A 21,410-nucleotide genomic window follows, 5' to 3' on the forward strand; every position below is an offset into this window, starting at 1 on the left:
TTATGCCCACCTCCTACCCAAGGCCCTGGCACCAGTTTCTTTCTCATCAACATGTATTGCATTAAGTCTTGGGTGACTTCCTTCCTCGCTACTCAGTCCTAGTACCTACCTCTGACACATTTCCTGCTATTCTGCTATGTAATCGGGACTTCAAAAAATATACAAACTGAATGAATCAGTACAGAAACATCTTGTAAAAGCTATAGAATGTAGCAGACATACTGGATACACGAAACTGGATGAGACTTCTATAAAGAGCAAGACAAAAAGGGACCAAAATTTTGGAGTCAAACAGAAAGGTAGAGATAACAAAACTGCCATAGAAAGAATAAGTGGATGACAAGCAGATAAACATGGCAGAGAATTATAAAGGCACACATTTAGGAGTTTTTTTTCCCCATGTGATGCTGCTTAAACCCATAGTAGCTCCTTTTAGTATTGAGCAGTGTAAGAGTATCACAAGAAAGAACATAGGTATTTTCATTGTGGCTGGTGAAATATCAGGTATTTCACTGTGGAAAAAAAGTGATTTGCAAGCGGTATCCTACTTTTACCTGATCATTATACACCAACCCCTGCTGTAAGTGTACATGCGTATGCCAAGAGAGGAAGTGTTCAGTGGATGTCCTCAAGTCAAATAACCTGCTAACACTCACCAAAGCCCACAAATGAATAATGGCAGTTTGGCAAGGTATTGGAAGCAGACCACTGTTGGGAACCGTATCTCAATACGCAAGACAACGCCTTCAAGGGAGGAAAATTAGCTGTAAAAAAAATAAATGCTGCATAGCATTTAGCTGTGCTTCAACTGTCCTTGTTATACTAAGATTTATGCGCTAAATGTATGCTGCTCCACTATTAAACTGATTGCTATCTCCAGAGACTCACTCACAGTGGTCATCTATTTGAACAGCTAGAGCCTACCACCACAGGATTCAACAGATTTATTTGACACTTATGTTTAACATTACAAATTCAACCACTTGAGCTGCTGGACAGGTACACATAAGTCTGCAGTATACAGTCAGCACAAATGTGATGCTTTGGTCTTTTTAGATTGGATACATCACACATGTACATGCCTCCATGTGCACAGTGGTGCTGAATATCAGATCTCAACACATAGTTGTGTGTGGCACAGAGTCTGACGTGGATGAGGAAACATTATTTAATCTTTCTCACAATAGAGCGCGACATTGTCTTTCAGATAATACGTTAAACCAAGATCCCACCTCTTGTCCAGGAGGCAAAAGATCCTTGGCACAACTCAAAGAACAGGGAGTTTTCCTACTGTCCTGGCCCACATTCATCCCTGAACCAACGCCACCAAAACAAATGAACTGGTCAATTATCTAATTTCCTGTTTGTGAAACCCTTCTGTGCGCAAATTAGCCTACAAAACAAACGATTGCACCATTAATTGGCTGTACTCTGCTTTAGGACTGCCCAAGGATGTGAAAGGCACTATATGTAGCAAATACAAGGTAAATTAACAATTTTTATTTAAATATAACACTCATTTTCACAATGAAATCACAACTCTATTTGCTAATTCAGCAGGTGTAGCTACATACATTGCAACACACTATACACTACCATATTGTGAATTGTGGAAAGTGACTGTCTTTGGTTCTTCACGTATTGCAATGTAGTTAATCAAGGAAGAGATCCACAATAAATCATACATAATGGATTACAGAGTATACAAAAACTTACCTTCATGATTTAGGTGAAAATTTATCAGCCATGAACACAAAAGAACTCTGCTCAAGGAGAACTAAAGTACTTTCCACAGAACCCAAAGGTGGCAAGCATTTTGCAGGATGACGTACACGACTGTGCCTGTCCCAAACAGTGTAAAATTTGGGAGCCACAGTTCAATTATTTTATGAGGTCATGTTATCAGATTCGTATGTGGAGAATTATATTTTGATACATTATGATTCACGTAATTTTAACCTAACTTATTTGAAGCCACTTCAATTCTACATTAAGGCTAATTTCTGCCCAACCAAATTCTGCAGCATGAGAATATAGATTCTGCAGCACGTCTGTCCAGGGTCTGAGGACATCAATATCATTTTTAAAATACTACATAAAACAGTACTAACCTGATGGCTTTTAAAATTGTTTAAGAACAATTTACTATGCTTAGATTATGACCCACGTGATGCATAGCTATTCACAGTAATATCTGCCAGTTAAAACCTCAATGCCCCAACCAACACTTCAAGCCAGAAAAAAAACAGTAACCAATATCTGCTGTACCAATACCTGGTGTTCAATAGACATCAATCTTATGATCCTTACTGATGTGCAGTTTATTAATCTGCATTTCACACCTTGCACAGTTGACATGTTAAACTGGGCTCAAAGTTTTGTAGAATCATCTGATTATGGATGAGATCAATATGCTTATACAACCCTCATGCATTTCATAGTTTACATACTTCATCTTCAGGTGAATTGTGCAAACTTTAAAATACATACAGGTTAACAAACTGCAAATCAATGGGAATAGATGATCAGTGTCAAATGACAATTTGGACTCTCAACCCTTGGTATTGGAACATCAGGTAGTACAATTACAATGGGGAACTGTTTTGGAAACAATAGTCCTGACCATATTTAATGGGCAAAAAGTAGTGCCTGAATGATTATTTCATCTGACTTCAATAATTGTAATTGTGTTGTCCTATTATAGTTTTTGACAGTAGAATCACAAATACCAGAATTCTACTACTAATTTGATATTTTTAAGAAAAGGTGTGGGCTTACCTCCAGCTCAATGTGTGTAAATGTACTGTCTGGACCTGGTATGCTTCAAGTTTGATCCCCATCCATCCTAAGTAAATTGATCGCAGCCTGGGCATTACAATTGACCTGTTTCCCTGAACCAGGAAGAAGAAAAGCTAGATGTACCACTCCCAACTGCATTCCTAGGATACCAGGTAGAAGGTGCATATGTGCCTAAAATTGGGCTCAGCAGTGATGTGTTCCTTGATCGATTTAGCACCACTCACACATGAAGAATAGCCATTTGGGATTTACCCAGTAGAACCATAAGTCACTTCCGATACAAAAGCAGAGAAAAATCTGTGGAGTTTAAAAATTTAGGCAGTCTCAGTCCACAAGCCTGTTACAGCCACCTTTTGTATGTGGGCTGAGTAGAAAACCATTGCACATTTTCAACCATCTGCAGCTTGACACTACTAAATATGGGGTTGTTCACCTTAGAGCAGAGAAGGTTAAGAGGAGATTTGATAGAGGTGTTCAAAATCAATCATGATTTTGGCAGAGTAAATAAGGAGAAACTGTTTCCAGTGACAGAAGGGTCAGTAACCAGAGGACACAGATTTAAGGTGATCAGCAAATGAGCCAGAGTCAACAGGAAACATTTTTTTTTAAAAACGCAGCGAGTTGTAATGATCTAGAATGCACTGCCTGAAAGGGTGGTGGAAGCAGATTCAGTAGCAATTTTCAAAAGGGAATTGGATAAATACTTGAAGGAAAAAAATTTACAGGGCTATGGGGAAAGAGCAGAGTAATGGGACTAATTCGATAGCTCTTTCAAAGAGCCGGCACAGGCACGATAGGCTGAATGGCCTCCTATGCTGTACCTACTATGATACAAAGCCTTGCTATCATGTCTGCCACTCCAACTGATCTGCAGGAAGACATGGACACCTGGGTTAGGGGTGTGCTTTAGAGAATAAGAAAGGTTTAAAATACCCTCTCCAGAAGATCAATGGAGAAAAAAAAAATCAAGGTATGCTATTTATGCTACTTTCATAAAATCCAATTCAACTAAATCAACACTAAAATGAAATTATTCACACAATATGCAACAAGGAGTTAATCAATCTATTTTATTTGCATGTCATGAGGGAAAACCTTAAATAAGACTTCTTCTCCAGCTTGCTCACCACTGCATTTGCAACCTATTCAGGTTGTTTTTTTAATGAAATCTCACCGTCTTACAAACTTCAGACCAAAGGATTCTGTTTTTAAGTGCAAAATGCAAACAAGTGATTTCAACCAATTGAAAGATGCTGAACATTCAGCATTATTAAAATACAAAATGCCTTAGTTCACTGTATTTGCAAACTTGTGATTTTTCACTCTTTAATATAGTAAAACTTTGGAATAAGTTTCCTTGTTGGTACAGTCTTTATCCTAGTCTATGGTCTGCCAGCAGCTTTAGTTGGCTTCATTCTTCGATGCTTCATCAAAATTTTCAACAAGGTCTGCAAATAAAAAAATCCATGCAAAGTTTAAAACATAGTTGTTGCACTATTTACTTATGAAACATTTTCATTCTGATTTTAACAGAACGAGTCAAAAATGGTTAAATATACTGATAGAAATGTTTGAGCAGCTCCAAAGACTGCAGCACCAATATATAATGCCAGAGTGGGAGGTGGATGAAAAGAGTAACATACTCCTTAGAAAAGTTTCAATGGAGAACTCCAGGGAGACTCACCATAGCTGGTTGCAGAGCTTTGCCTATCAAAGAAATCACCAGATTAAGCCAGCTCCTCAATGAGGGCCAGATTATGCCATTCCACCAGCTAGAAAGCCTGAAATACACCTGAAAATGCAACCTAGGCTGACCATTGAGGAGGAATGACAAATGGCATGGAGCCAAACCCTAAACATCACTACTTACACCAAAATGCAGGAAGGCCAATTCAAAAATCAAACATTTCACCCTGCACATGCTCCACAAATTCCATCCCTTCATACCAGATTGCTGAAGGGCCTATAGCCACAAAGGCACTCTTCTCCACATATTCTGGATATGCTCCCACATCCTGTTCTTGATCTCCTGGATAACAGTCCAGATCATCAAGAACACAGCTGGTCTCACAATCCCAAAAGACCAGTGCTTGGTGGGCCTGCCCAGTGGAAAGAAAGCCCCCACCCCAATGAGCAGACTAGCACAACTCTTGTTAGTAGCTCCAAAAAGATGCACCACCCCCTCCTTCTATGACAAAGTGCTGCCTCACCCACAACTAATGTCACTCAAACACACACGGGGCACCTGTCAACCAGAATGAATGCCTCTGCCAGGAACTAGGGAAATACCAAACAGGCTAGGGTCCATTCTCGGAAACCCACACAACACCAACCCACCCACTAGCCATGAGGGACAGCGACCACAACCAACATAACCACATGGGTCCTCTCTATGGTCCCCAACCCTGACTAAACTTCAGAATCCAGGACCAAACATGATGCCCCTGTCCTGATCTGCAGTGCTGTGTGTGGAGGTTGGATGTGGCAATACGTTCTTTCTGCAAATGCCATGCAGTAACTTCATAAACTATATCTGGGAATGTACACTCAAAGGATGCGTATATTTAGGTACACAATCTTAATTACCTCATAATATATATTTGAGTGTACCTTCAATCGTACATTGGCTTTATAAAACGTGAATGTACATCAATACGTGTGGTAGCTTCAAAAAAGGAATGTCCTCTTCAGAACTCAGCTAAAAAAAATATTTTAAAAGTTTACCTGGCAGTGCAAATCCAGAATGATGTATGTGTTTATCATCTGGGAGGAGGACAGAATTTTTGAAGTGCTAAACCAGAGAACATTAATCATATCCTGGTGCTCCGACATCCTCCAAAATTCAGAGGGCCACTACCATGTACAGAAATGGACAAACTGATTAATGGTAGAGTTTTGTGGTTCTGTTGCTTAAGTATATAAATTTAGGGACACCAACAATGTAGTGGAAAGAGTTGTACAACTCAAGAAATTCACGTGCTAACAGAGTACTTTGACAACAGTGCTCTGGTCAATAAGTAAAGAGTCAGTGCTCAAGGTAAATACTAATTCTCAACTACCTGGGACGTCATCATCTTCTTCATCAATGTCTTCAGCTTTGGGTGTTTTATTATCCAAAACTAGATTAAAGAAAAAATAAATAAATTGTTTAGTTCAATACCAAAAACTGCATTCACCAAATTTAGCTTTAACGTGTTAACAAAATGCTTCCATGTAGAGAATGGATTGCCACTGTGGATTATAACAATGTACTTTCGTTCTCCTTTCTTAAGTTTAGTCAAACACATGCATTACAGCCAGCAGAAAACCGCTAAAAATTAGTTTTCATGGTTCAAACTGATTAAGATTCTACCAAGATTGTAGCAATTTTAAAATTAATGTGCCAGTAGCCAGTTCACAGAGATAAAACAAAGTAAGGTCTGCCATAAGGCAGTAACAACCGTTTAAAATAACACGCTCACAAGTATACCAACAGCATGCCAATTATATACCACCTCTAATGATTAAGTTAACATTTCAATCAGAATTAGGAACAATTTAATGGTGTCCTGCACTTGGTCTAGTTTACCTCAGAAATACAACTTCTTAGAAAAGGGGCAGTTCTGAGCACACAAGTGTGTTTTTCTTAAGTTAGTTACTTGCCCGCACACAGTTTAGATTGTAATTGAGGATCACCCCAGAATCCATCATACAATGTTCACAATCATAAAATTTCATAGCACAGGAGGAAACCATTCAGCCGACCTAGTCTGTTCCAGCTCAGAGTTCTACACTTAGTCCCTTTACCCATAACCTTTAACATTTATGCATTTCCAAGTTAAAACTCATTATGGATTCTACTTCCACCACTTTTGGACTCTAAGGGAATCAAGGGATATGGAGATCGGGCGGGAAAGTGGAGCTGAGGTCGAAGATCAGCCATGATCTTATTGATGGTGGAGCAGGCTCAAGGGGCCACATGGCCTACTCCTGCTCCTATTTCTGATGTTCTTATGTTCACTGCTTCTGGTAAGGTATTCTTTATCATATAAACTTTGTTTTAAAAAATCCTCAACCTTTCCCTTCATTCTATTGGTAATGAAAAATGTATTACCTCTAGTTACTGATTCATCAACCAACAGAAATAGCTATTCCCCAATAACCTTATCAAAATCCTTCATAATCTGGAACACCTTGATCAGATCCTCTCTTAACCTTCTCTGTTCTAATGAAGTCAAAGTTTTTCCAGTCTTTCCTTGTAACTGAAGCTTCTCATCCCTGGCATTATCCTAATGAATCTCTTCTAAACCCTCTCCACAACCTTGGCATCTACCATAAAGTAAGGGACCCAAAACTGGACAATATTCTAACTGTGGCATAACCAACGATTTGTATAGGCCTAGCACTACCCATCCCTGTCCCTATTTATAAAACATGGGATCAGATTCCTTCTTTTTTTTAAAAAAAGAAAAAAGCAGCTTTATCAACCTGCCCCCCCCACTTATTTAGAAAAAAACTGAATTTATACAGCTCCTTTCACGACTGTTGGATGTCCCAAAGCGCTTTACAACCAATGAAGTACTTTTAAAGTGTAGTCACTGTTGTAATGTAGGCAAACGTGGCAACCAATTTGCACACAGGGATATCGCATAAACAGCAATGAGATAAATGACCAGATTATCTGTTTTAGTGGCATTAGTTGAGGGGTAGCTGTTGGCCAGGACACTGGGGGAACCTCCCTGCACTTTTTCAAAAAGTGCTTTGGAACCTTACGTCCACCTGAGAAAGCAGATTTAACGTCAGTTTAACGTCTCATCCGAAAGGCGGCACCGTCAACAGTGTAGCATTCCGTCAGCACTGCATTAGATTGTCAGCCTAGATAATGTGCTTAAGTCTCTGGAGTAGGCTTGAATCCATGACCTCATGACTCAGAGGCGAGTGATACTACGCAGCCCAAGTTGACACATCGGAGCCTCAAAGACCTTTCAAAGTTCTACTATTTAGTGTATTCTTCCTTCCAAAATGTATATTTCTCCACATTAAATTTGTGATAACTATCTGCCCAATCTACTATCCTCAGTCCTACTGAACATAGTCCCTCTTCAGTTATCCATGTTCCCTATTTTTATGTCGACTGCAACCTTTGATAGTGTCCCAATACGCAGATTATTTATATATTAAGAGCAATATTCCGACCCCTGAGGGACACCATTGTTTACATCCCTCCAATCTAAAAGACACACATTAACCAATACTCTTTTTTTTGTCCTTTACTCTCATCCTGGCTGCCACATTCGCTTTAATATCACGTGCCTTAATTTGATCAACAAGTCTCCTATGCGGCCACTTAACAAGCACCTTTTGAAAATCCATACACACCACATTCACTGCATTTTATCAATACACTGTTATTTCCTCAAAGAACTCAAATTGGCAGACATGACTTGCCTTTTACAAATCCATGCTGGCTGTCCTTAATTAACCTGTATATTTCCAAGTTCATTATTAACATTATTCTGTATTGTGGCCTCTAAGTTTACCCACGATCAATTAGATTAGACTGATTAGTCCATAGTTACATTGTTTATCCATGGTTCCAGGCTTCTCGCATCTACCTCGCCACCCGAGAGCCAATTGTAATGTTGATTACGGTGTATGAAGAATTTCCCAATTACCGTCCTAAATTTATCTTTTATTTAAACCTTTGGCCCCTTGTTTTACTTTTGAGATTATATTTACAGTCCCACACTCAGCACTACCTCACATTGACGGACCTCCTCAAACAAGTATCCACTGTTTTCTTTCCTTCAGCCAATGTCTTATCCACACCCAAGATTTACTCTGAATGTCCACAAATTTGAGTTTAACCAATAGCCCTTTGTGTGGAAATTTCTGGAAGTCTAGGTACATCACTTCATATTGGGACATCACGTCCTCAAAGAAGTCAACAAGGTTAGTCAGACAGGATCTTTCCTTTCCCCCCTAAATCCATATCTTTAGTTATCCAATTTGCTCAGTGATGGTACTGTCATCCCAGAGTCAGAAGGTTGTGGGTTCAAATCCCACTCTAAGAACTTGATCACACAATCTAGACTGACACTTGGGTGCAGCACTGAGGGAGTGCTGTACTGTTGGAGGTGCCATCTTTCAGATGAGACGTTAACGTGACACCCCGTTAGCCTGGGATCCCATGGCACGATTTTGAAGAGCAGAGTAGTTCTTCCCCATTGTCCTGACCAATATTTATCCCTCTAACAACATCACTAAAACATATTATCGGGTCATTATCTCATTGCTGTTTGTGGGACTTTGTTGTGCACAGTCTGGCTGCCGTGTTTCCTACATTACAACAGTGACAACACTTCAAAAGTACTTCATCGGCCGTAAAGTGCATTGGGACGCGCTGAGGTCGTGAAATGCATGTTCTTTCTTTTCAATTTACTGTTGGTAGTGTTGTATTAAAAAAAAATCTCTCCTGGGTCTTTGTCTTGTAATCCAATGGGACCCAGCTAATATTCTCTATTTTCAGGCAGTACATAAAGCTGCAAATTGAATGACTTGCTTGCTGAATCTATACATCAGAACTCAGTGGTCCTAGTTAGCTAGCATAGATCTAATATTCCCTTGGAAAACGTCTACCTTTGTACTACTTTCAATTCTGCGTACCCAAGTATACTGGTGGTTAATAAAACTACTGCATTTTAAAAAAAATTGTACATAAATATACTAGACGTATAGAAGCTTGGAAAACCACTGCACATGTTCTCATGAGACAAAACATGAGTAAGATTGATTTTTTTAATTTAAGAATCCAACAGTACATGTACATGGAATTGTGCATACCGCTCTTTATATAAAAAAGCTCTTGGACATACCTTGCCGTGGCAACTGCTCAGCTAACTTTCTAAGACTTGTTAGACTGTCAGCTCCAAGCTGGCTGAGAATGCCTGGAAGCATTTCTGTGATCTGTTTTGTTTCAGCATGGCCGGTAATAGCAAAAGTATTGGCAGATAATGAGGCCTGCACTTTGGGATTATTGAAGTGAATGACCTGACCATCATCTTTAATCATATTCACCTGTTGGTACAAAAAAATAGAAATATGCATAAAGCGTGCAGTTTATCCGGAAATAAAATATTTTCAATATTAGAGTTAAATAGCAATTTCAATGGCATCAGCTACTCAGGGATATCAGGTGATGAGCATAAATCATGAAATTCCTCTCTCCCACCACTGTATAGGACTTTTCAAATTTTTATCCCTTCTTCCAAAAGGCAGAGACCAATGCTGTTGTATGGTTCCTTAGTGCCAGCACTCTCTACTGCCCAGGCCAACTGGCCACTCGCTATGTACAAGACCAGACAGTGAGGGTTCACATCATGAACCATGAAGCAACAAAAAAAAGGGGAAATCACAGTCATGCCCAATTCTATTCACAGTCAATATCCACACGCCCATATTTTCCAACAGAGGTCACTGTACAACTATCAGGATTAGGAACTATAGCCTAGGCCAACTTGTACTGCCCAAAGTGCTATTTTGATTAACAGCAGCTAACTTTGCAAGTCTAGAGAATGAACCTTGGAATTTTGTGGCACATCGCACAGTACATTTACCAAACAAGTCAACAGAAGAGCTATTTTACATCCTTTAGTTAGGTCACCAACACAGTCACCTGCTTTGATTAATTCTGTGGATGTATTTTAAAGTTGTTAAACTGTATCTCTTCTCCCTTCCCAACAGAAGTAACTTTTTCCATTGCCAGTTTCAAGTTTTAAACTAGTCATTACATGTTGGCAACACTGTTGTTTAACTTGTGTAAGGACACCAGTTTACACTGCAAGCACCCATACAACTAGTTCCTAATCTCAGGAGTACCACCTCAGGAGGGTATGAAACAATGGCCAGGCACGACCTCTTCTTTTCCCATCACTTGAAGAAAAAGTATTAATGGATTGAGTCACTCAGGCTGTTTTGCAGTTCCAAGCACCAAGTTTCAAAGTGGCATTTCCAAGCAGCAGCCCAAGAAAGGTTTACACAAGAAATATCTTGAGAGCCAAATAAAAAAAAAAGTCCCAATGCACTAAACCAGCAGTTCTAAAACTATAGGACATGAGCTAGTGGTTAAAGTGAACCAGAACAGGGTACGGTAGCATAGTGGTTATGTTACTGGACTAGTAATCCAGAGGCCTGGACTAATCATCTGGAGTCATGAGTTCAAATCCTGCCACGGCAGCTGGGGAATTTAAATCCAATTAATTAAAATACTAGTATCAGTAATGGTGGCCATGAAACTATCGGATTGTCATAAAAGCCCATCTGGTTCACTAATGTCCTTTAGGGAAGGAAACCTGCCGTCCTTACCCGGTCTAGCCTATATATGACTCCAGACCCACAGCAATGTGGTTGATTCTTAATTGCCCTCTGAAATGGCCTAGTCAAGCCACTCAGTTGTAAAATCTCGCTAAAAAAAGTCATAAGAATAAAACCGGACGGACCACCCGGCACCGGACACGACAAAGGCAAACCAAGCCCAATCAACCCTGCAAAATCCTCCTCACTAACATGTTGGGACTTGTGCCAAAATTGGGAGAGCTGTCCCACAGACTAGTCAAGCAACAGCCTGACATAGCCATACTCTCAGAATCATACCTTTCAGCCAATGTCCCAGACTCTTCCATCACCATCCCTGGGTGTGTTGTGACCCACCAGAGGTGGCGACACAGTGATATATAGTCAGGAAGGAGTGGCCCTTGGAGTCCTCAACAATGACTCTCGACCCCATGAAATCTCATGGCATCAGGTCAAACATGGGCAAGGAAACCTCCTGCTGATTACCACCTACTGCCCTCCCTCAGCTAATGAATCAGTCCTCCTCCATGTTGAACACCACTTGGAGGAAGCACTGAGGGTAGCAAGGGCACAGAATGTACTCTGGGTGGGGGACTTCAATGTCCATCACCAAGAGTGGCTCGGTAGCACCACTACTGACCGAGCTGGCCGAGTCCTGAAGGACATAGCTGCCAGACTGGGCCTGCGGCAGGTGGTGAGCGAACAACTTACTTGACCTCATCCTCACCAATCTACCTGTTGCAAATGCATCTGTCCATGACAGTATCGGTAGGAGTGACCACAGCGCAGTCCTCGTGGAGACGAAGTCCCGTCTGAGGACACCATACAACGTGTTGTGTGGCACTACCACCGTGCTAAATGGGATAGATTCAGAACAGATCTAGCAGCTCAAAACTGGGCACCCATGAGGCGCTGTGGGCCATCAGCAGCAGAATTATATTCCAGCACAATCTGTAACCTCATGGCCCGGTACATTCCTCACTACCATTACCAACAAGCCGGGGATCAACCCTGATTCAATGAGGAGTGTAGAAGAGCATGCCAGGAGCAGCACCAGACGTACCTAAAAAAAGTGAGGTGCCAACCTGGTGAAGCTACAACTCAGGACTACATCCATGCTAAACAGCGGAAGCTACATGCTATAGACAAAGCTAAGCGATTCCACAACCAACGGATCAGATCAAAGCTCTGCAGTCCTGCCACATCCAGTAGTGAATAGTGGTGGACAATTAAACAACTAATGGGAGGAGGAGGCTCTGCAAACATCCCCACCCTCAATGATGGCGGAGTCCAGCACGTGAGTGCAAAAGACAAGGCTGTAGCGTTTGCAACCATCTTCAGCCAGAAGTGCCAAATGGATGATCCATCTCGGCCTCCTCCCGATATCCCCACCATCACAGAAGCCAGTTTTCAGCCGATTCGATTCAAGAAACAGCTGAGTGCACTGGATACAGCAAAGGCTATGGGCCCCGACAACATACCGGCTGTAGTGCTAAAGACTTGTGCTCCAGAACTAGCTGCGCCTCTAGCCAAACTGTTCCGGTACAGCTACAACACTGGTGTCTACCCGACAATGTGGAAAATTGCCCAGGTATGTCCTGTCCACAAAAAAAAGCAGGACAAATCCATTCCGGCCAATTACCGCCCCATCAGTCTGCTCTCAATCATCAGCAAAGTGATGGAAGGCGTCATCGACAGTGCTATCAAGCGGCACTTACTCACCAATAACCTGCTCACCGATGCTCAGTTTGGGTTCCGACGGGACCACTCGGCTCCAGACCTCATTACAGCCTTGGTCCAAACATGGATAAAAGAGCTGAATTCCAGAGGTGAGGTGAGAGTGACTGCCCTTGACATCAAGGCAGCATTTGGCCAGGCGTGGCACCAAGGAGCCCTGATAAAATTGAAGTCAATGGGAATCAGGGGGAAAACTCTCCAGTGGCTGAAGTCACACCTAGCACAAAGGAAGATGGTAGTGGTTGTTGGAGGCCAATCATCTCAGCCCCAGGACACTGCTGCAGGAGTTCCTCAGGGCAGTGTCCTAGGCCCAACCATCTTCAGCTGCTTCATCAATGACCTTCCCTCCATCATAAGGTCAGAAATGGGGATGTTCACTGATGATTGCACAGCGTTCAGTTCCATTCGCAACCCCTCAAATAATGAAGCAGTCCGAGCCCACATGCAGCAAGACCTGGACAACATCCAGGCTTGGGCTCACAAGTGGCAAGTAACATTCGCGCCAGACAAGTGCCAGGCAATGACCACCTCCCCATGACATTCAACGGCATTACCATCGCCGAATCCCCCACCATCAACACCCTGGGGGTCACCATTGATCAGAAACTTAACTGGACCAGCTTATAAATACTGTGGCTGCAAGAGCAGGTCAGAGGCTGGGTATTCTGCGGCGAGTGACTCACCTCCTGACTCCCCAAAGCCTTTCCAAGGCACAAGTCAGGAGTGTGATGGAATACTCTCCACTTGCCTGGATGAGTGCAGCTCCAACAACACTCAAGAAGCTCACACCATCCAGGACAAAGCAGCCCGCTTGATTGGCACCCCATCCACCACCCTAAACATTCACTCCCTTCACCACTGGCACACAGTGGCTGCAGTGTGTACCATCCACAGGATGCACTGCAGCAACTCGCCAAGGCTTCTTCGACAGCACCTCCCAAACCCGTGACCTCTACCACCTAGAAGGACAAGAGCAGCAGGCACATGGGAACAACACTACCTGCACGTACCCCTCCAAGTCACACACCATCCCGACTTGGAAATATATCGCCGTTCCTTCATCGTCGCTAGGTCAAAATCCTGGAACTCCCTTCCAATCAGCACTGTGGGAGAACCTTCACCACACGGACTGCAGCGGTTCAAGAAGGCAGCTCACCACCACCTTCTCAAGGGCAATTAGGGATGGGCAATAAATGCCGGCCTCGCCAGTGACGCCCACTCCCATGAATGAATAAAAAAAGAATGCTTCAGCGTTGTTTCCAGTTCTTAAAAGTTCTTTCCCAGCAGTGATCGTCTTCAGCCAACAATGGCGTTGCTGTTCTCTCTCCTAAGTTCAATTTAGCTACTGTACCTGAATCTGAAGAATTTAGTTTAAATATATCACAAATTGTGACAAAAAAACTATGAATCTTTGTCACATCTATGAAACAGTGCTTGAAATGTCAATCACGTGCTTCAATATGTAGAATCAAGTACCAATGGCCACATGTCTTGATGTAGAATGAACCACTGAGTTGCAATACAAAAAAAAAATCAAACTAAATTGGACACCTCTTTGAAATAGCCAGCTCAGGCATGACGGGCCAAATGTCCTCATTTGGTACTGTAAGATTCTAAGTAAATCTGACATTGAGGTTTAAGTCCGGAACCTTCCTGATCTCTAAAGCTCAGATTCTCACTAGATAAACCCCCAACAGCTTAGTAAATTTAACAAAAGGTCATCGACCTGAAACATTAACCCTACCTTCCTCTCTCCATAGATGCTGCTTGACCTGCTGAGTGTTTCCAGCATTTTCTGTTTGTATTTAACAATTGGGGGAAATTAGTTTTTATAAATTCCAATTTCAACCATAAGGTCAAGAGTAGCTATTAACTGGAACCTATGTGCTTCTCTAAAGGAACAGAGGCAGCAAAAAAGGAACCAACTGCACAACAATCTCACTAAAGTGCTGGGTGCATTGTTACATAGAATGTACAGAACAGAAACAGACCACTTGGCCCAACAGATCCATGCCATCTAATCTTTCAGCATATCCTTCTATTCCTTTCTCCCTCATGTATTTATCTAGCTTCACCTTAAATGCATCTATGCTAGTCATCTCAATTACTCCTTATGATAGCAAGTTCCACATTCTAACCACTCTATGGGTAATGAAGTTTCTCCTGAATTCTCTATTGGATTTATTAGTGACTATCTTATATTTATGGCCCCTTGTTCTGGTCTCCCCCGCCCCCCGTGGAAACATCTTCTCCACATCTACCCTGTCAAACCCTTTCATAATCTTAGGTAAGATGTGTGGTGGGAAAAAAAACAATGTTATCAACATAACTACAATGGAATCATATTATGCACAATAGACTAAAATTGGAAAAATAGTTACTTGTAACAAGGCACAAGGTCAGGAACGCATCTTAAAGTTTTGCAGACCTTTTCACACATGTTAAAAGTAATCAGGTCATTAAGTGAATATGCAAAACATACCTCCTCAATTCCAGCAATATTATTAACGGCCAGTTTCTTCAGAGAACTTTGCAATTTCTTGTCGTCAGCTGTAGCTGTTCTGTGCACTACCTTCTTCTTTCTGCGAGCTGTGCCCTGACAAATTACATTGATCGCAAAGTTAATCAAGCTGGCCAACCACTGCACATTATCTAGAAATTCCTACATTCAATATGAAATAGAACCCTCCAGATTTAATTTCAAATATAATTTGTCTGTGCAGTACACAAGATTACATAAACATTTTACACACTTAAAGCTTCTTTCCAACCTGAAAATAATACATTATTTTACACGAGCGTGCCAATAAAGTGGTATATATGAGTAAACAAAACATGTGGTTTATTTTAAGGGTCCTTTGTTCAGTTAGTTATAATTTTGTTTAGCCTAATAGGCTACAATCAGAGGCTTTTTCCAATGCTGATGTGACCAAATCTAACATGGTGCACAAAATTCCTCTCGTGGGAAGCAGCTAACAAATCAAGAACACATCAGGCAAATAATCACAGACATAAGCCCTCAGCCTATTACATATGAGCAACACATTATGCCACCAGACTATTCTCATGTAATATTAATTCTGATCTGTTGTTTATGCATTATCTTTAAATTCTTTTACATTGACCACTGGAATGAAGCTAAGTATAAACAATCCATCCATGCACAACAGCTAGTACCTGGACTGTGAAAACTGAAGAGTTTTAAACAGGAACAATCTCCTTATGCAGAAATGTATTACTAGCAGCCATCTTAGGTTAAAGGCATAACACACAAATTAAAGACAGTAAAAGATTTAACATTAGTATTGAAAAACCCATATTGGGTCCAGTTTTATGCAATCACACCTAATTTAGAAAAAGTGGTATTTTGATGCTGGCAAGTTATTAATAAATCTGGATGATAACTATGTTGCAGTCAAGTTGACATTTTAGATTACTTCATTAAATTAGAAAAGAGAAGGCTTTGATGTTAAGTAACTGAAGTGTTTGGTGATTTAAGAGTTTTCAAAGTCAGCAGTCAAACCTAAACACAGCCTTGTTACGCAGCATATACAATGCATGAACCTTACACCAAGCAGTAGGACATGGGTTCATACCCAGAAGTTCCCACATATTGGTCTCCCAATCTTAGTTGGGAGATCCAAACCAACTGTCCAAATTGAAAGGTTAAATCCACTCTTGCACACCCTGAATGGCCTCTCGAGAAACCAATGACAAGGAAAGGAATATACTTATGTATAGCTTTACTTGCATGTTCCGAATGAACGCAGTCAAGGTAATTACTTTGCTGTGTACCCACCTTTTCCAGCATAGCTGCTAGGAAATAACAACTGGGCAAGGAAGGTTTTAAAAATAAACAATGCAATAGAGCCAAAACCATCCATGCTATTGTAAGTAAGTCAAATTTATGATCCGAACAGCTACATCTTTTTGTGGAATGTTAGAAACCAAGCCAAATACTACCCATTACTTTATGAATAATGTGCCAAATGCATTACAGATACGAAGATCTTTGAAGTGCCAATACAGAGTACAGATTTGACCCCTACCACCACTCCACTGACCTCTGCATCTTATCTGCAATGCTATGGGGAAGCAATTTAACAAAAAAAGGGGAGAATCTGCTAAAGGGGTACACATGCAAAAATCCTAGTGACCAACTTGGTGCCATTAGTGGAAATTCAGAAGTATGTCACCTGCAGTCAGTGCACACTCCAGCAACCAGGGTGAACAAGGGAGAAAATTGGGAAATTTAAAAAGAAATCAGGTTATCTCAACATAAAAGAAAAAACATTCCATGGAAATTGTGTTATTTAAATTTAGATGGTAATAGATAAAATCTAGCATGTCCAAGAACTTTATTGTTGTAACTGGATCTTCAAGTGAAGTATATAGGAATGTAAAGGATCGCAAAATTCTTATATAAACTCGGGTATAAATTGAGATTGTTGGGTAAAGCAAAAATCATTCAGAAAACAGAGCATTTATAACCTTAGCCAAATCCTTTCTAATTAGAAACCTAAATTCCAAAATTGGTAGTGCACTGTGAAGTTCACACATTCAACTTTCTGAATCAGCCTCACATCATTATGTAGATGCAAATCAGTGGTGTAATACACACTTTGCTTTCTTCAAGATACACATTATCCCTAGCTCCTGAATACAATGGCCCAAACTGGGGTATGGTGTCTGGCACTGTGCAGTCATCTTGTACTGCAACAAAGTGGCAATTCTTCCTGCCTGAGCCAATAAGCAATTCAACTGCAGGATATCAAAGCCAAGCCCAATCCTGCTGTCACCCATAGTATGCTCATGCACCTTCCAGCAGATCACTGGGGAGTGAGTAGGAGTAAGAACCCTGGATAATTTCCTATCCACCCCCCACACCACAAGTTGAGAACATACAACTCAGCACATACCAGAAGTTGAGCGTGTGGCTCAGAAGCACACCATATAGTGCAATTACCCAATAAACCATCAGGATCCAAATGCACACTCAAACAGGTCTTTCTGACAACTGAAGCCTTCTCACTTTTGATTTGCCAGTCAATTAAGGGACGTGGGGAAAAGTTTGAAATGAGACAAAATTAAATGCTGAAAATATCATAGTAAGGTCACTATGATAATACACTATAACTTCGAGAAGATCAGATTGCATTGCCCATTTAGGGGCAACATCCTTTCTAGCAGTCACTACTAGCAGAAATATTATTTGATATTCGTCGGGTGAGGAACAGGACATACTTACACCAAATAACAGCACTGATCACTCAAATGTCAGACACAGCTAAATGAAGAATATATTGCCCTTCAAGTTGCCTGCCCAATGTGGCTTAACTCTCCACTCCAACACCAGTTTGAAATCTCAATGTGTGGGTAATTTTAATAAAGGAAGTGTATTCCTACAAATTGTCACATAATCCAAAGGAAACATTGAAAGATATCTGCACACTTACATGAAGGCTTTCTTTGTTATTGCATTTTATGCTTTGATACTGCTATTCAAACCAACCTCAGTGATGTCCCTTTTTGTAGAATCCCATCAATGACATCAGCAACACAAAGATTTCCTCTTGTCCAGGGCCTTATTTCTTTTATTAATTCTCAGAATTTGAGCGTCACTGGCAAGGTTGGCATTTGTTACCTATCCCTAGTTGCCAATGTGGTGGTGGGCCAACTTCTTGAACCGCTGTAGTCCATGTGGTAAAGGTGTGCACACGATGTTTTTTTTTGTAAAGATCTGATATAACTAGACCACTTTAGAAGGCAGTTGAGAGTCAACCATGAAGTCTCCCAAACTTCCCAAAGCTCATCACATACAATAAACTGTTTTGAAGTACAAGCACTCTTAAGTAGGCAAATACAGCAGCTATTTTGGACACAGCAAGACCCTACAAAAAATACCAATGAGATGAATGGTCAGTTTTTTTTCCTCATGCTGTTTGTTGAGAGGACAGGACAGGACATACTGTCATGGGGATTTTCAACATCCAACAGAATGGACAACCAGGGCCTCAATTTAACATCTTATCGAAAGGTTGGCACCTATGATAGTACAGTACTCCCTCAGTTCTGCACTGAAGGGTCAGGCTAGATTACATGCTCAAATCCTGGAATGGGCCCTGATCCCACAACCTTCCGATTCAAGAAGTTACAGTGAGAATATCACTGAAAAAAGGAATTTGCATAACATCTGACCAATAATTTTAAGAACGTGAAAATACAAACAAGCACACAGACTTTCATAAGATTATAACAAAACTTTTTTTAAAATTAGTTGAGCTGCAAGGAGGTACATCTTAGTGATGCAGGAAGATACATCTATCATAAGTCATGCAAGTTAGGTGCCAGATTTGGCTCAGCGGTAGCACATGCCTGAGTCAGAAAGTTATGGGTGCAAGGCCTACTCCAGAGACTTGAGCATATTATCTAGACTGATATTTCAGTGGAGCCCTGAGGGAGCATCGCACTGTCGGAGGTGCCATCTTTCAGTTGAGACATTAACCAAGGCACCCTCTCAGATGGGTGGAAAAGAACCCATAGCACAGTTCGAAGAAAAGCAGGGGAGTTCTTCTGGTATCCTAGCAAATATTTATCCCTCAACCAAAAGACAGAATATCTGGTTATTTATCTCACTGCTGTTTGTAGGACCTTGGGTGTGCAAATGGATTGCCACGTTTCCCTACTTTATTAGCAACAATTAAACTTCTAAACTAGTACTTCATTGGCTGTGAAGCACTTTGGGACATCCCAAGGTCCTGAAAGGCACTTTGTAAATGCAAGTTTAAGTCTATCATCCTTTAAGAAGTCTATAAAAGAGTTCTGTCATTCAAATTATGTGATTTATATGAACAAGCTCAAGACTTAAACCAATAAAAAAAATTTTTTTAAATAGTTCCCCTCCAAGTCACACACCATTCCGGCTTGGACATATATCGTCATTCCTTCATTATCACTGGGTCAAAATCCTGGAACTCCCAATCGAATAGCACTGTGGGAGCACAATCACCACATGGACTGTCGCAGTTCATGAAAGCAGCACCAACTTCTCAAGGGCAATTAAGGATGGATAATACATGCTGGCCTTGCTAGCGACACCCATATCCTGAGAATTAATTATAAAAATATTCAAAACATGAAAAACCCATTAACAACAGACAGTATGCCATTTACTGTTCAGGAAGGTTTTATAATATTAGCCAGAAGCACAGTGCATTCATGACAACTGTCAACAATTCCAGACTTTGGAGGCAACAAATAGGTTTAACTATCTCCATTTAATAATCTTTGCATACAGACAAAAACTGGGTGGTAACAAAAGAAATCCTGTCTTAAGATGGTGTAACACACAAATATATTGACAGATTAAAAGAAAAATGCAACACTAGGTGAAAATGAATAGGCAATAAGTGGCTTCCATTGTATAACTATAATTAGACAAAGATCTCACCTTTCCTCCTATCCGGACCTGAGCCTGTAGTTTAGCTAACTTTTCCTGATTCATAGTCTTTAATCTGGGGGAGGAAAAAAAGCAAAGAAGAGGTCAAATGATCTATATTTCCTTGCAAATAGAAAATATGAACTACAATCTATTCCTGCTAATTCAAAATCATTTTTCTGCTTAAAAAAATCAAGTCATCCAGTAGTTTCAACACCTGCACACTTATACCTACTCTTCTATAAATATACCTGATTCTTAAGTTTATGTATCGCAACTGTGCTTCACTTTTTGACAATTTTCCAGTAATCTCGGGAGTAGATATTTCAGTGGCATGTCTCAAACACTAAGTACAAATGAACAGTGCAAACTGAAAACTTCAGCTCCACTCACTGTGTCGCCTCTTAAACGTTATCGACAGCAGCAATACAGCCCGCTCCGATTTTTATCCTCAGTCCCAGAAAGCGACCACGTTTCTTCGGTCAGATGCAAGGTTATTGCACTTTTTCCCCACTTAAGTCGGGACGCGGCCTAACGTTCCTGGCCTTTGAACAACAGCCAGCCACTAAATTAGCACAAACAACCCGGTTTACAAACCCATCTTCCAACTAGTTTTTTTTTCCGCCACAGCTCGTTCCCCCATCGGCGCTTAATTCGCGAACACGCGATTTCATCTCGACCTTATCAGAGGGCCAAGTGTCCGGCAAGCAACAGTTACAGGAAACTTTTTTTTTCTCTCTCGCTCACAAACCTTGTTGTGTTTGTCCAGACCCAAAGGAAACACGCGGTGAGCAAGATGGCGGATATGGAAAGAGATGGAGATCGGGAGAATACGCGAGCGTCCACCGCATCACGTGACGCATTCAACCCGCGCGACGCCCGCGCTCATTCCGTCACACGGATACGCGAGCCTCCTGCCCATGCGCATCGGAGTAAGCTGAGCGGCGATCGGAAAGTAGAGTAGCCTTTTGTAATGAAACATTTCTTTTCCGCACCGTTCACCTGAGGAAGGAGGAAGCCTCCGAAAGCTTGTGGAATTTAAAATAAAATTGTTGGACTATAACTTGGTGTTGTAAAATTGTTTACAATTGTCAACCCCAGTCCA

General features: G+C 41.1%; 1 protein-coding gene across 2 annotated transcripts; it reads right to left on the reverse strand.

Moving 5' to 3' along the window:
• Nucleotides 1–3,854: 3,854 nt before the first annotated feature.
• On the reverse strand, nucleotides 3,855–21,162 carry btf3l4 (basic transcription factor 3-like 4). 2 transcript variants are annotated; one of them, XM_067990215.1, is made up of 6 exons: nucleotides 21,057–21,162; nucleotides 20,318–20,381; nucleotides 15,350–15,463; nucleotides 9,654–9,855; nucleotides 5,859–5,918; nucleotides 3,855–4,247 (listed from the first exon to the last, which is right to left on the reverse strand). In XM_067990215.1, exons 2-6 carry the CDS (start codon nucleotides 20,369–20,371, stop codon nucleotides 4,201–4,203), a joined length of 477 nt encoding a protein of 158 aa, XP_067846316.1. In that variant the 5' UTR covers nucleotides 20,372–20,381; nucleotides 21,057–21,162; the 3' UTR covers nucleotides 3,855–4,200. The 2 variants fall into 2 exon arrangements, with proteins under 2 accessions (XP_067846316.1, XP_067846317.1); XM_067990216.1 differs by lacking the exon at nucleotides 21,057–21,162 and adding an exon at nucleotides 20,699–20,995.
• Between the last annotated feature and the right edge of the window lie 248 nt (nucleotides 21,163–21,410).

The sequence above is a fragment of the Heptranchias perlo genome, chromosome 9 (assembly GCF_035084215.1).
Source record: "Heptranchias perlo isolate sHepPer1 chromosome 9, sHepPer1.hap1, whole genome shotgun sequence".
Taxonomy (NCBI): domain Eukaryota; kingdom Metazoa; phylum Chordata; class Chondrichthyes; order Hexanchiformes; family Hexanchidae; genus Heptranchias; species Heptranchias perlo.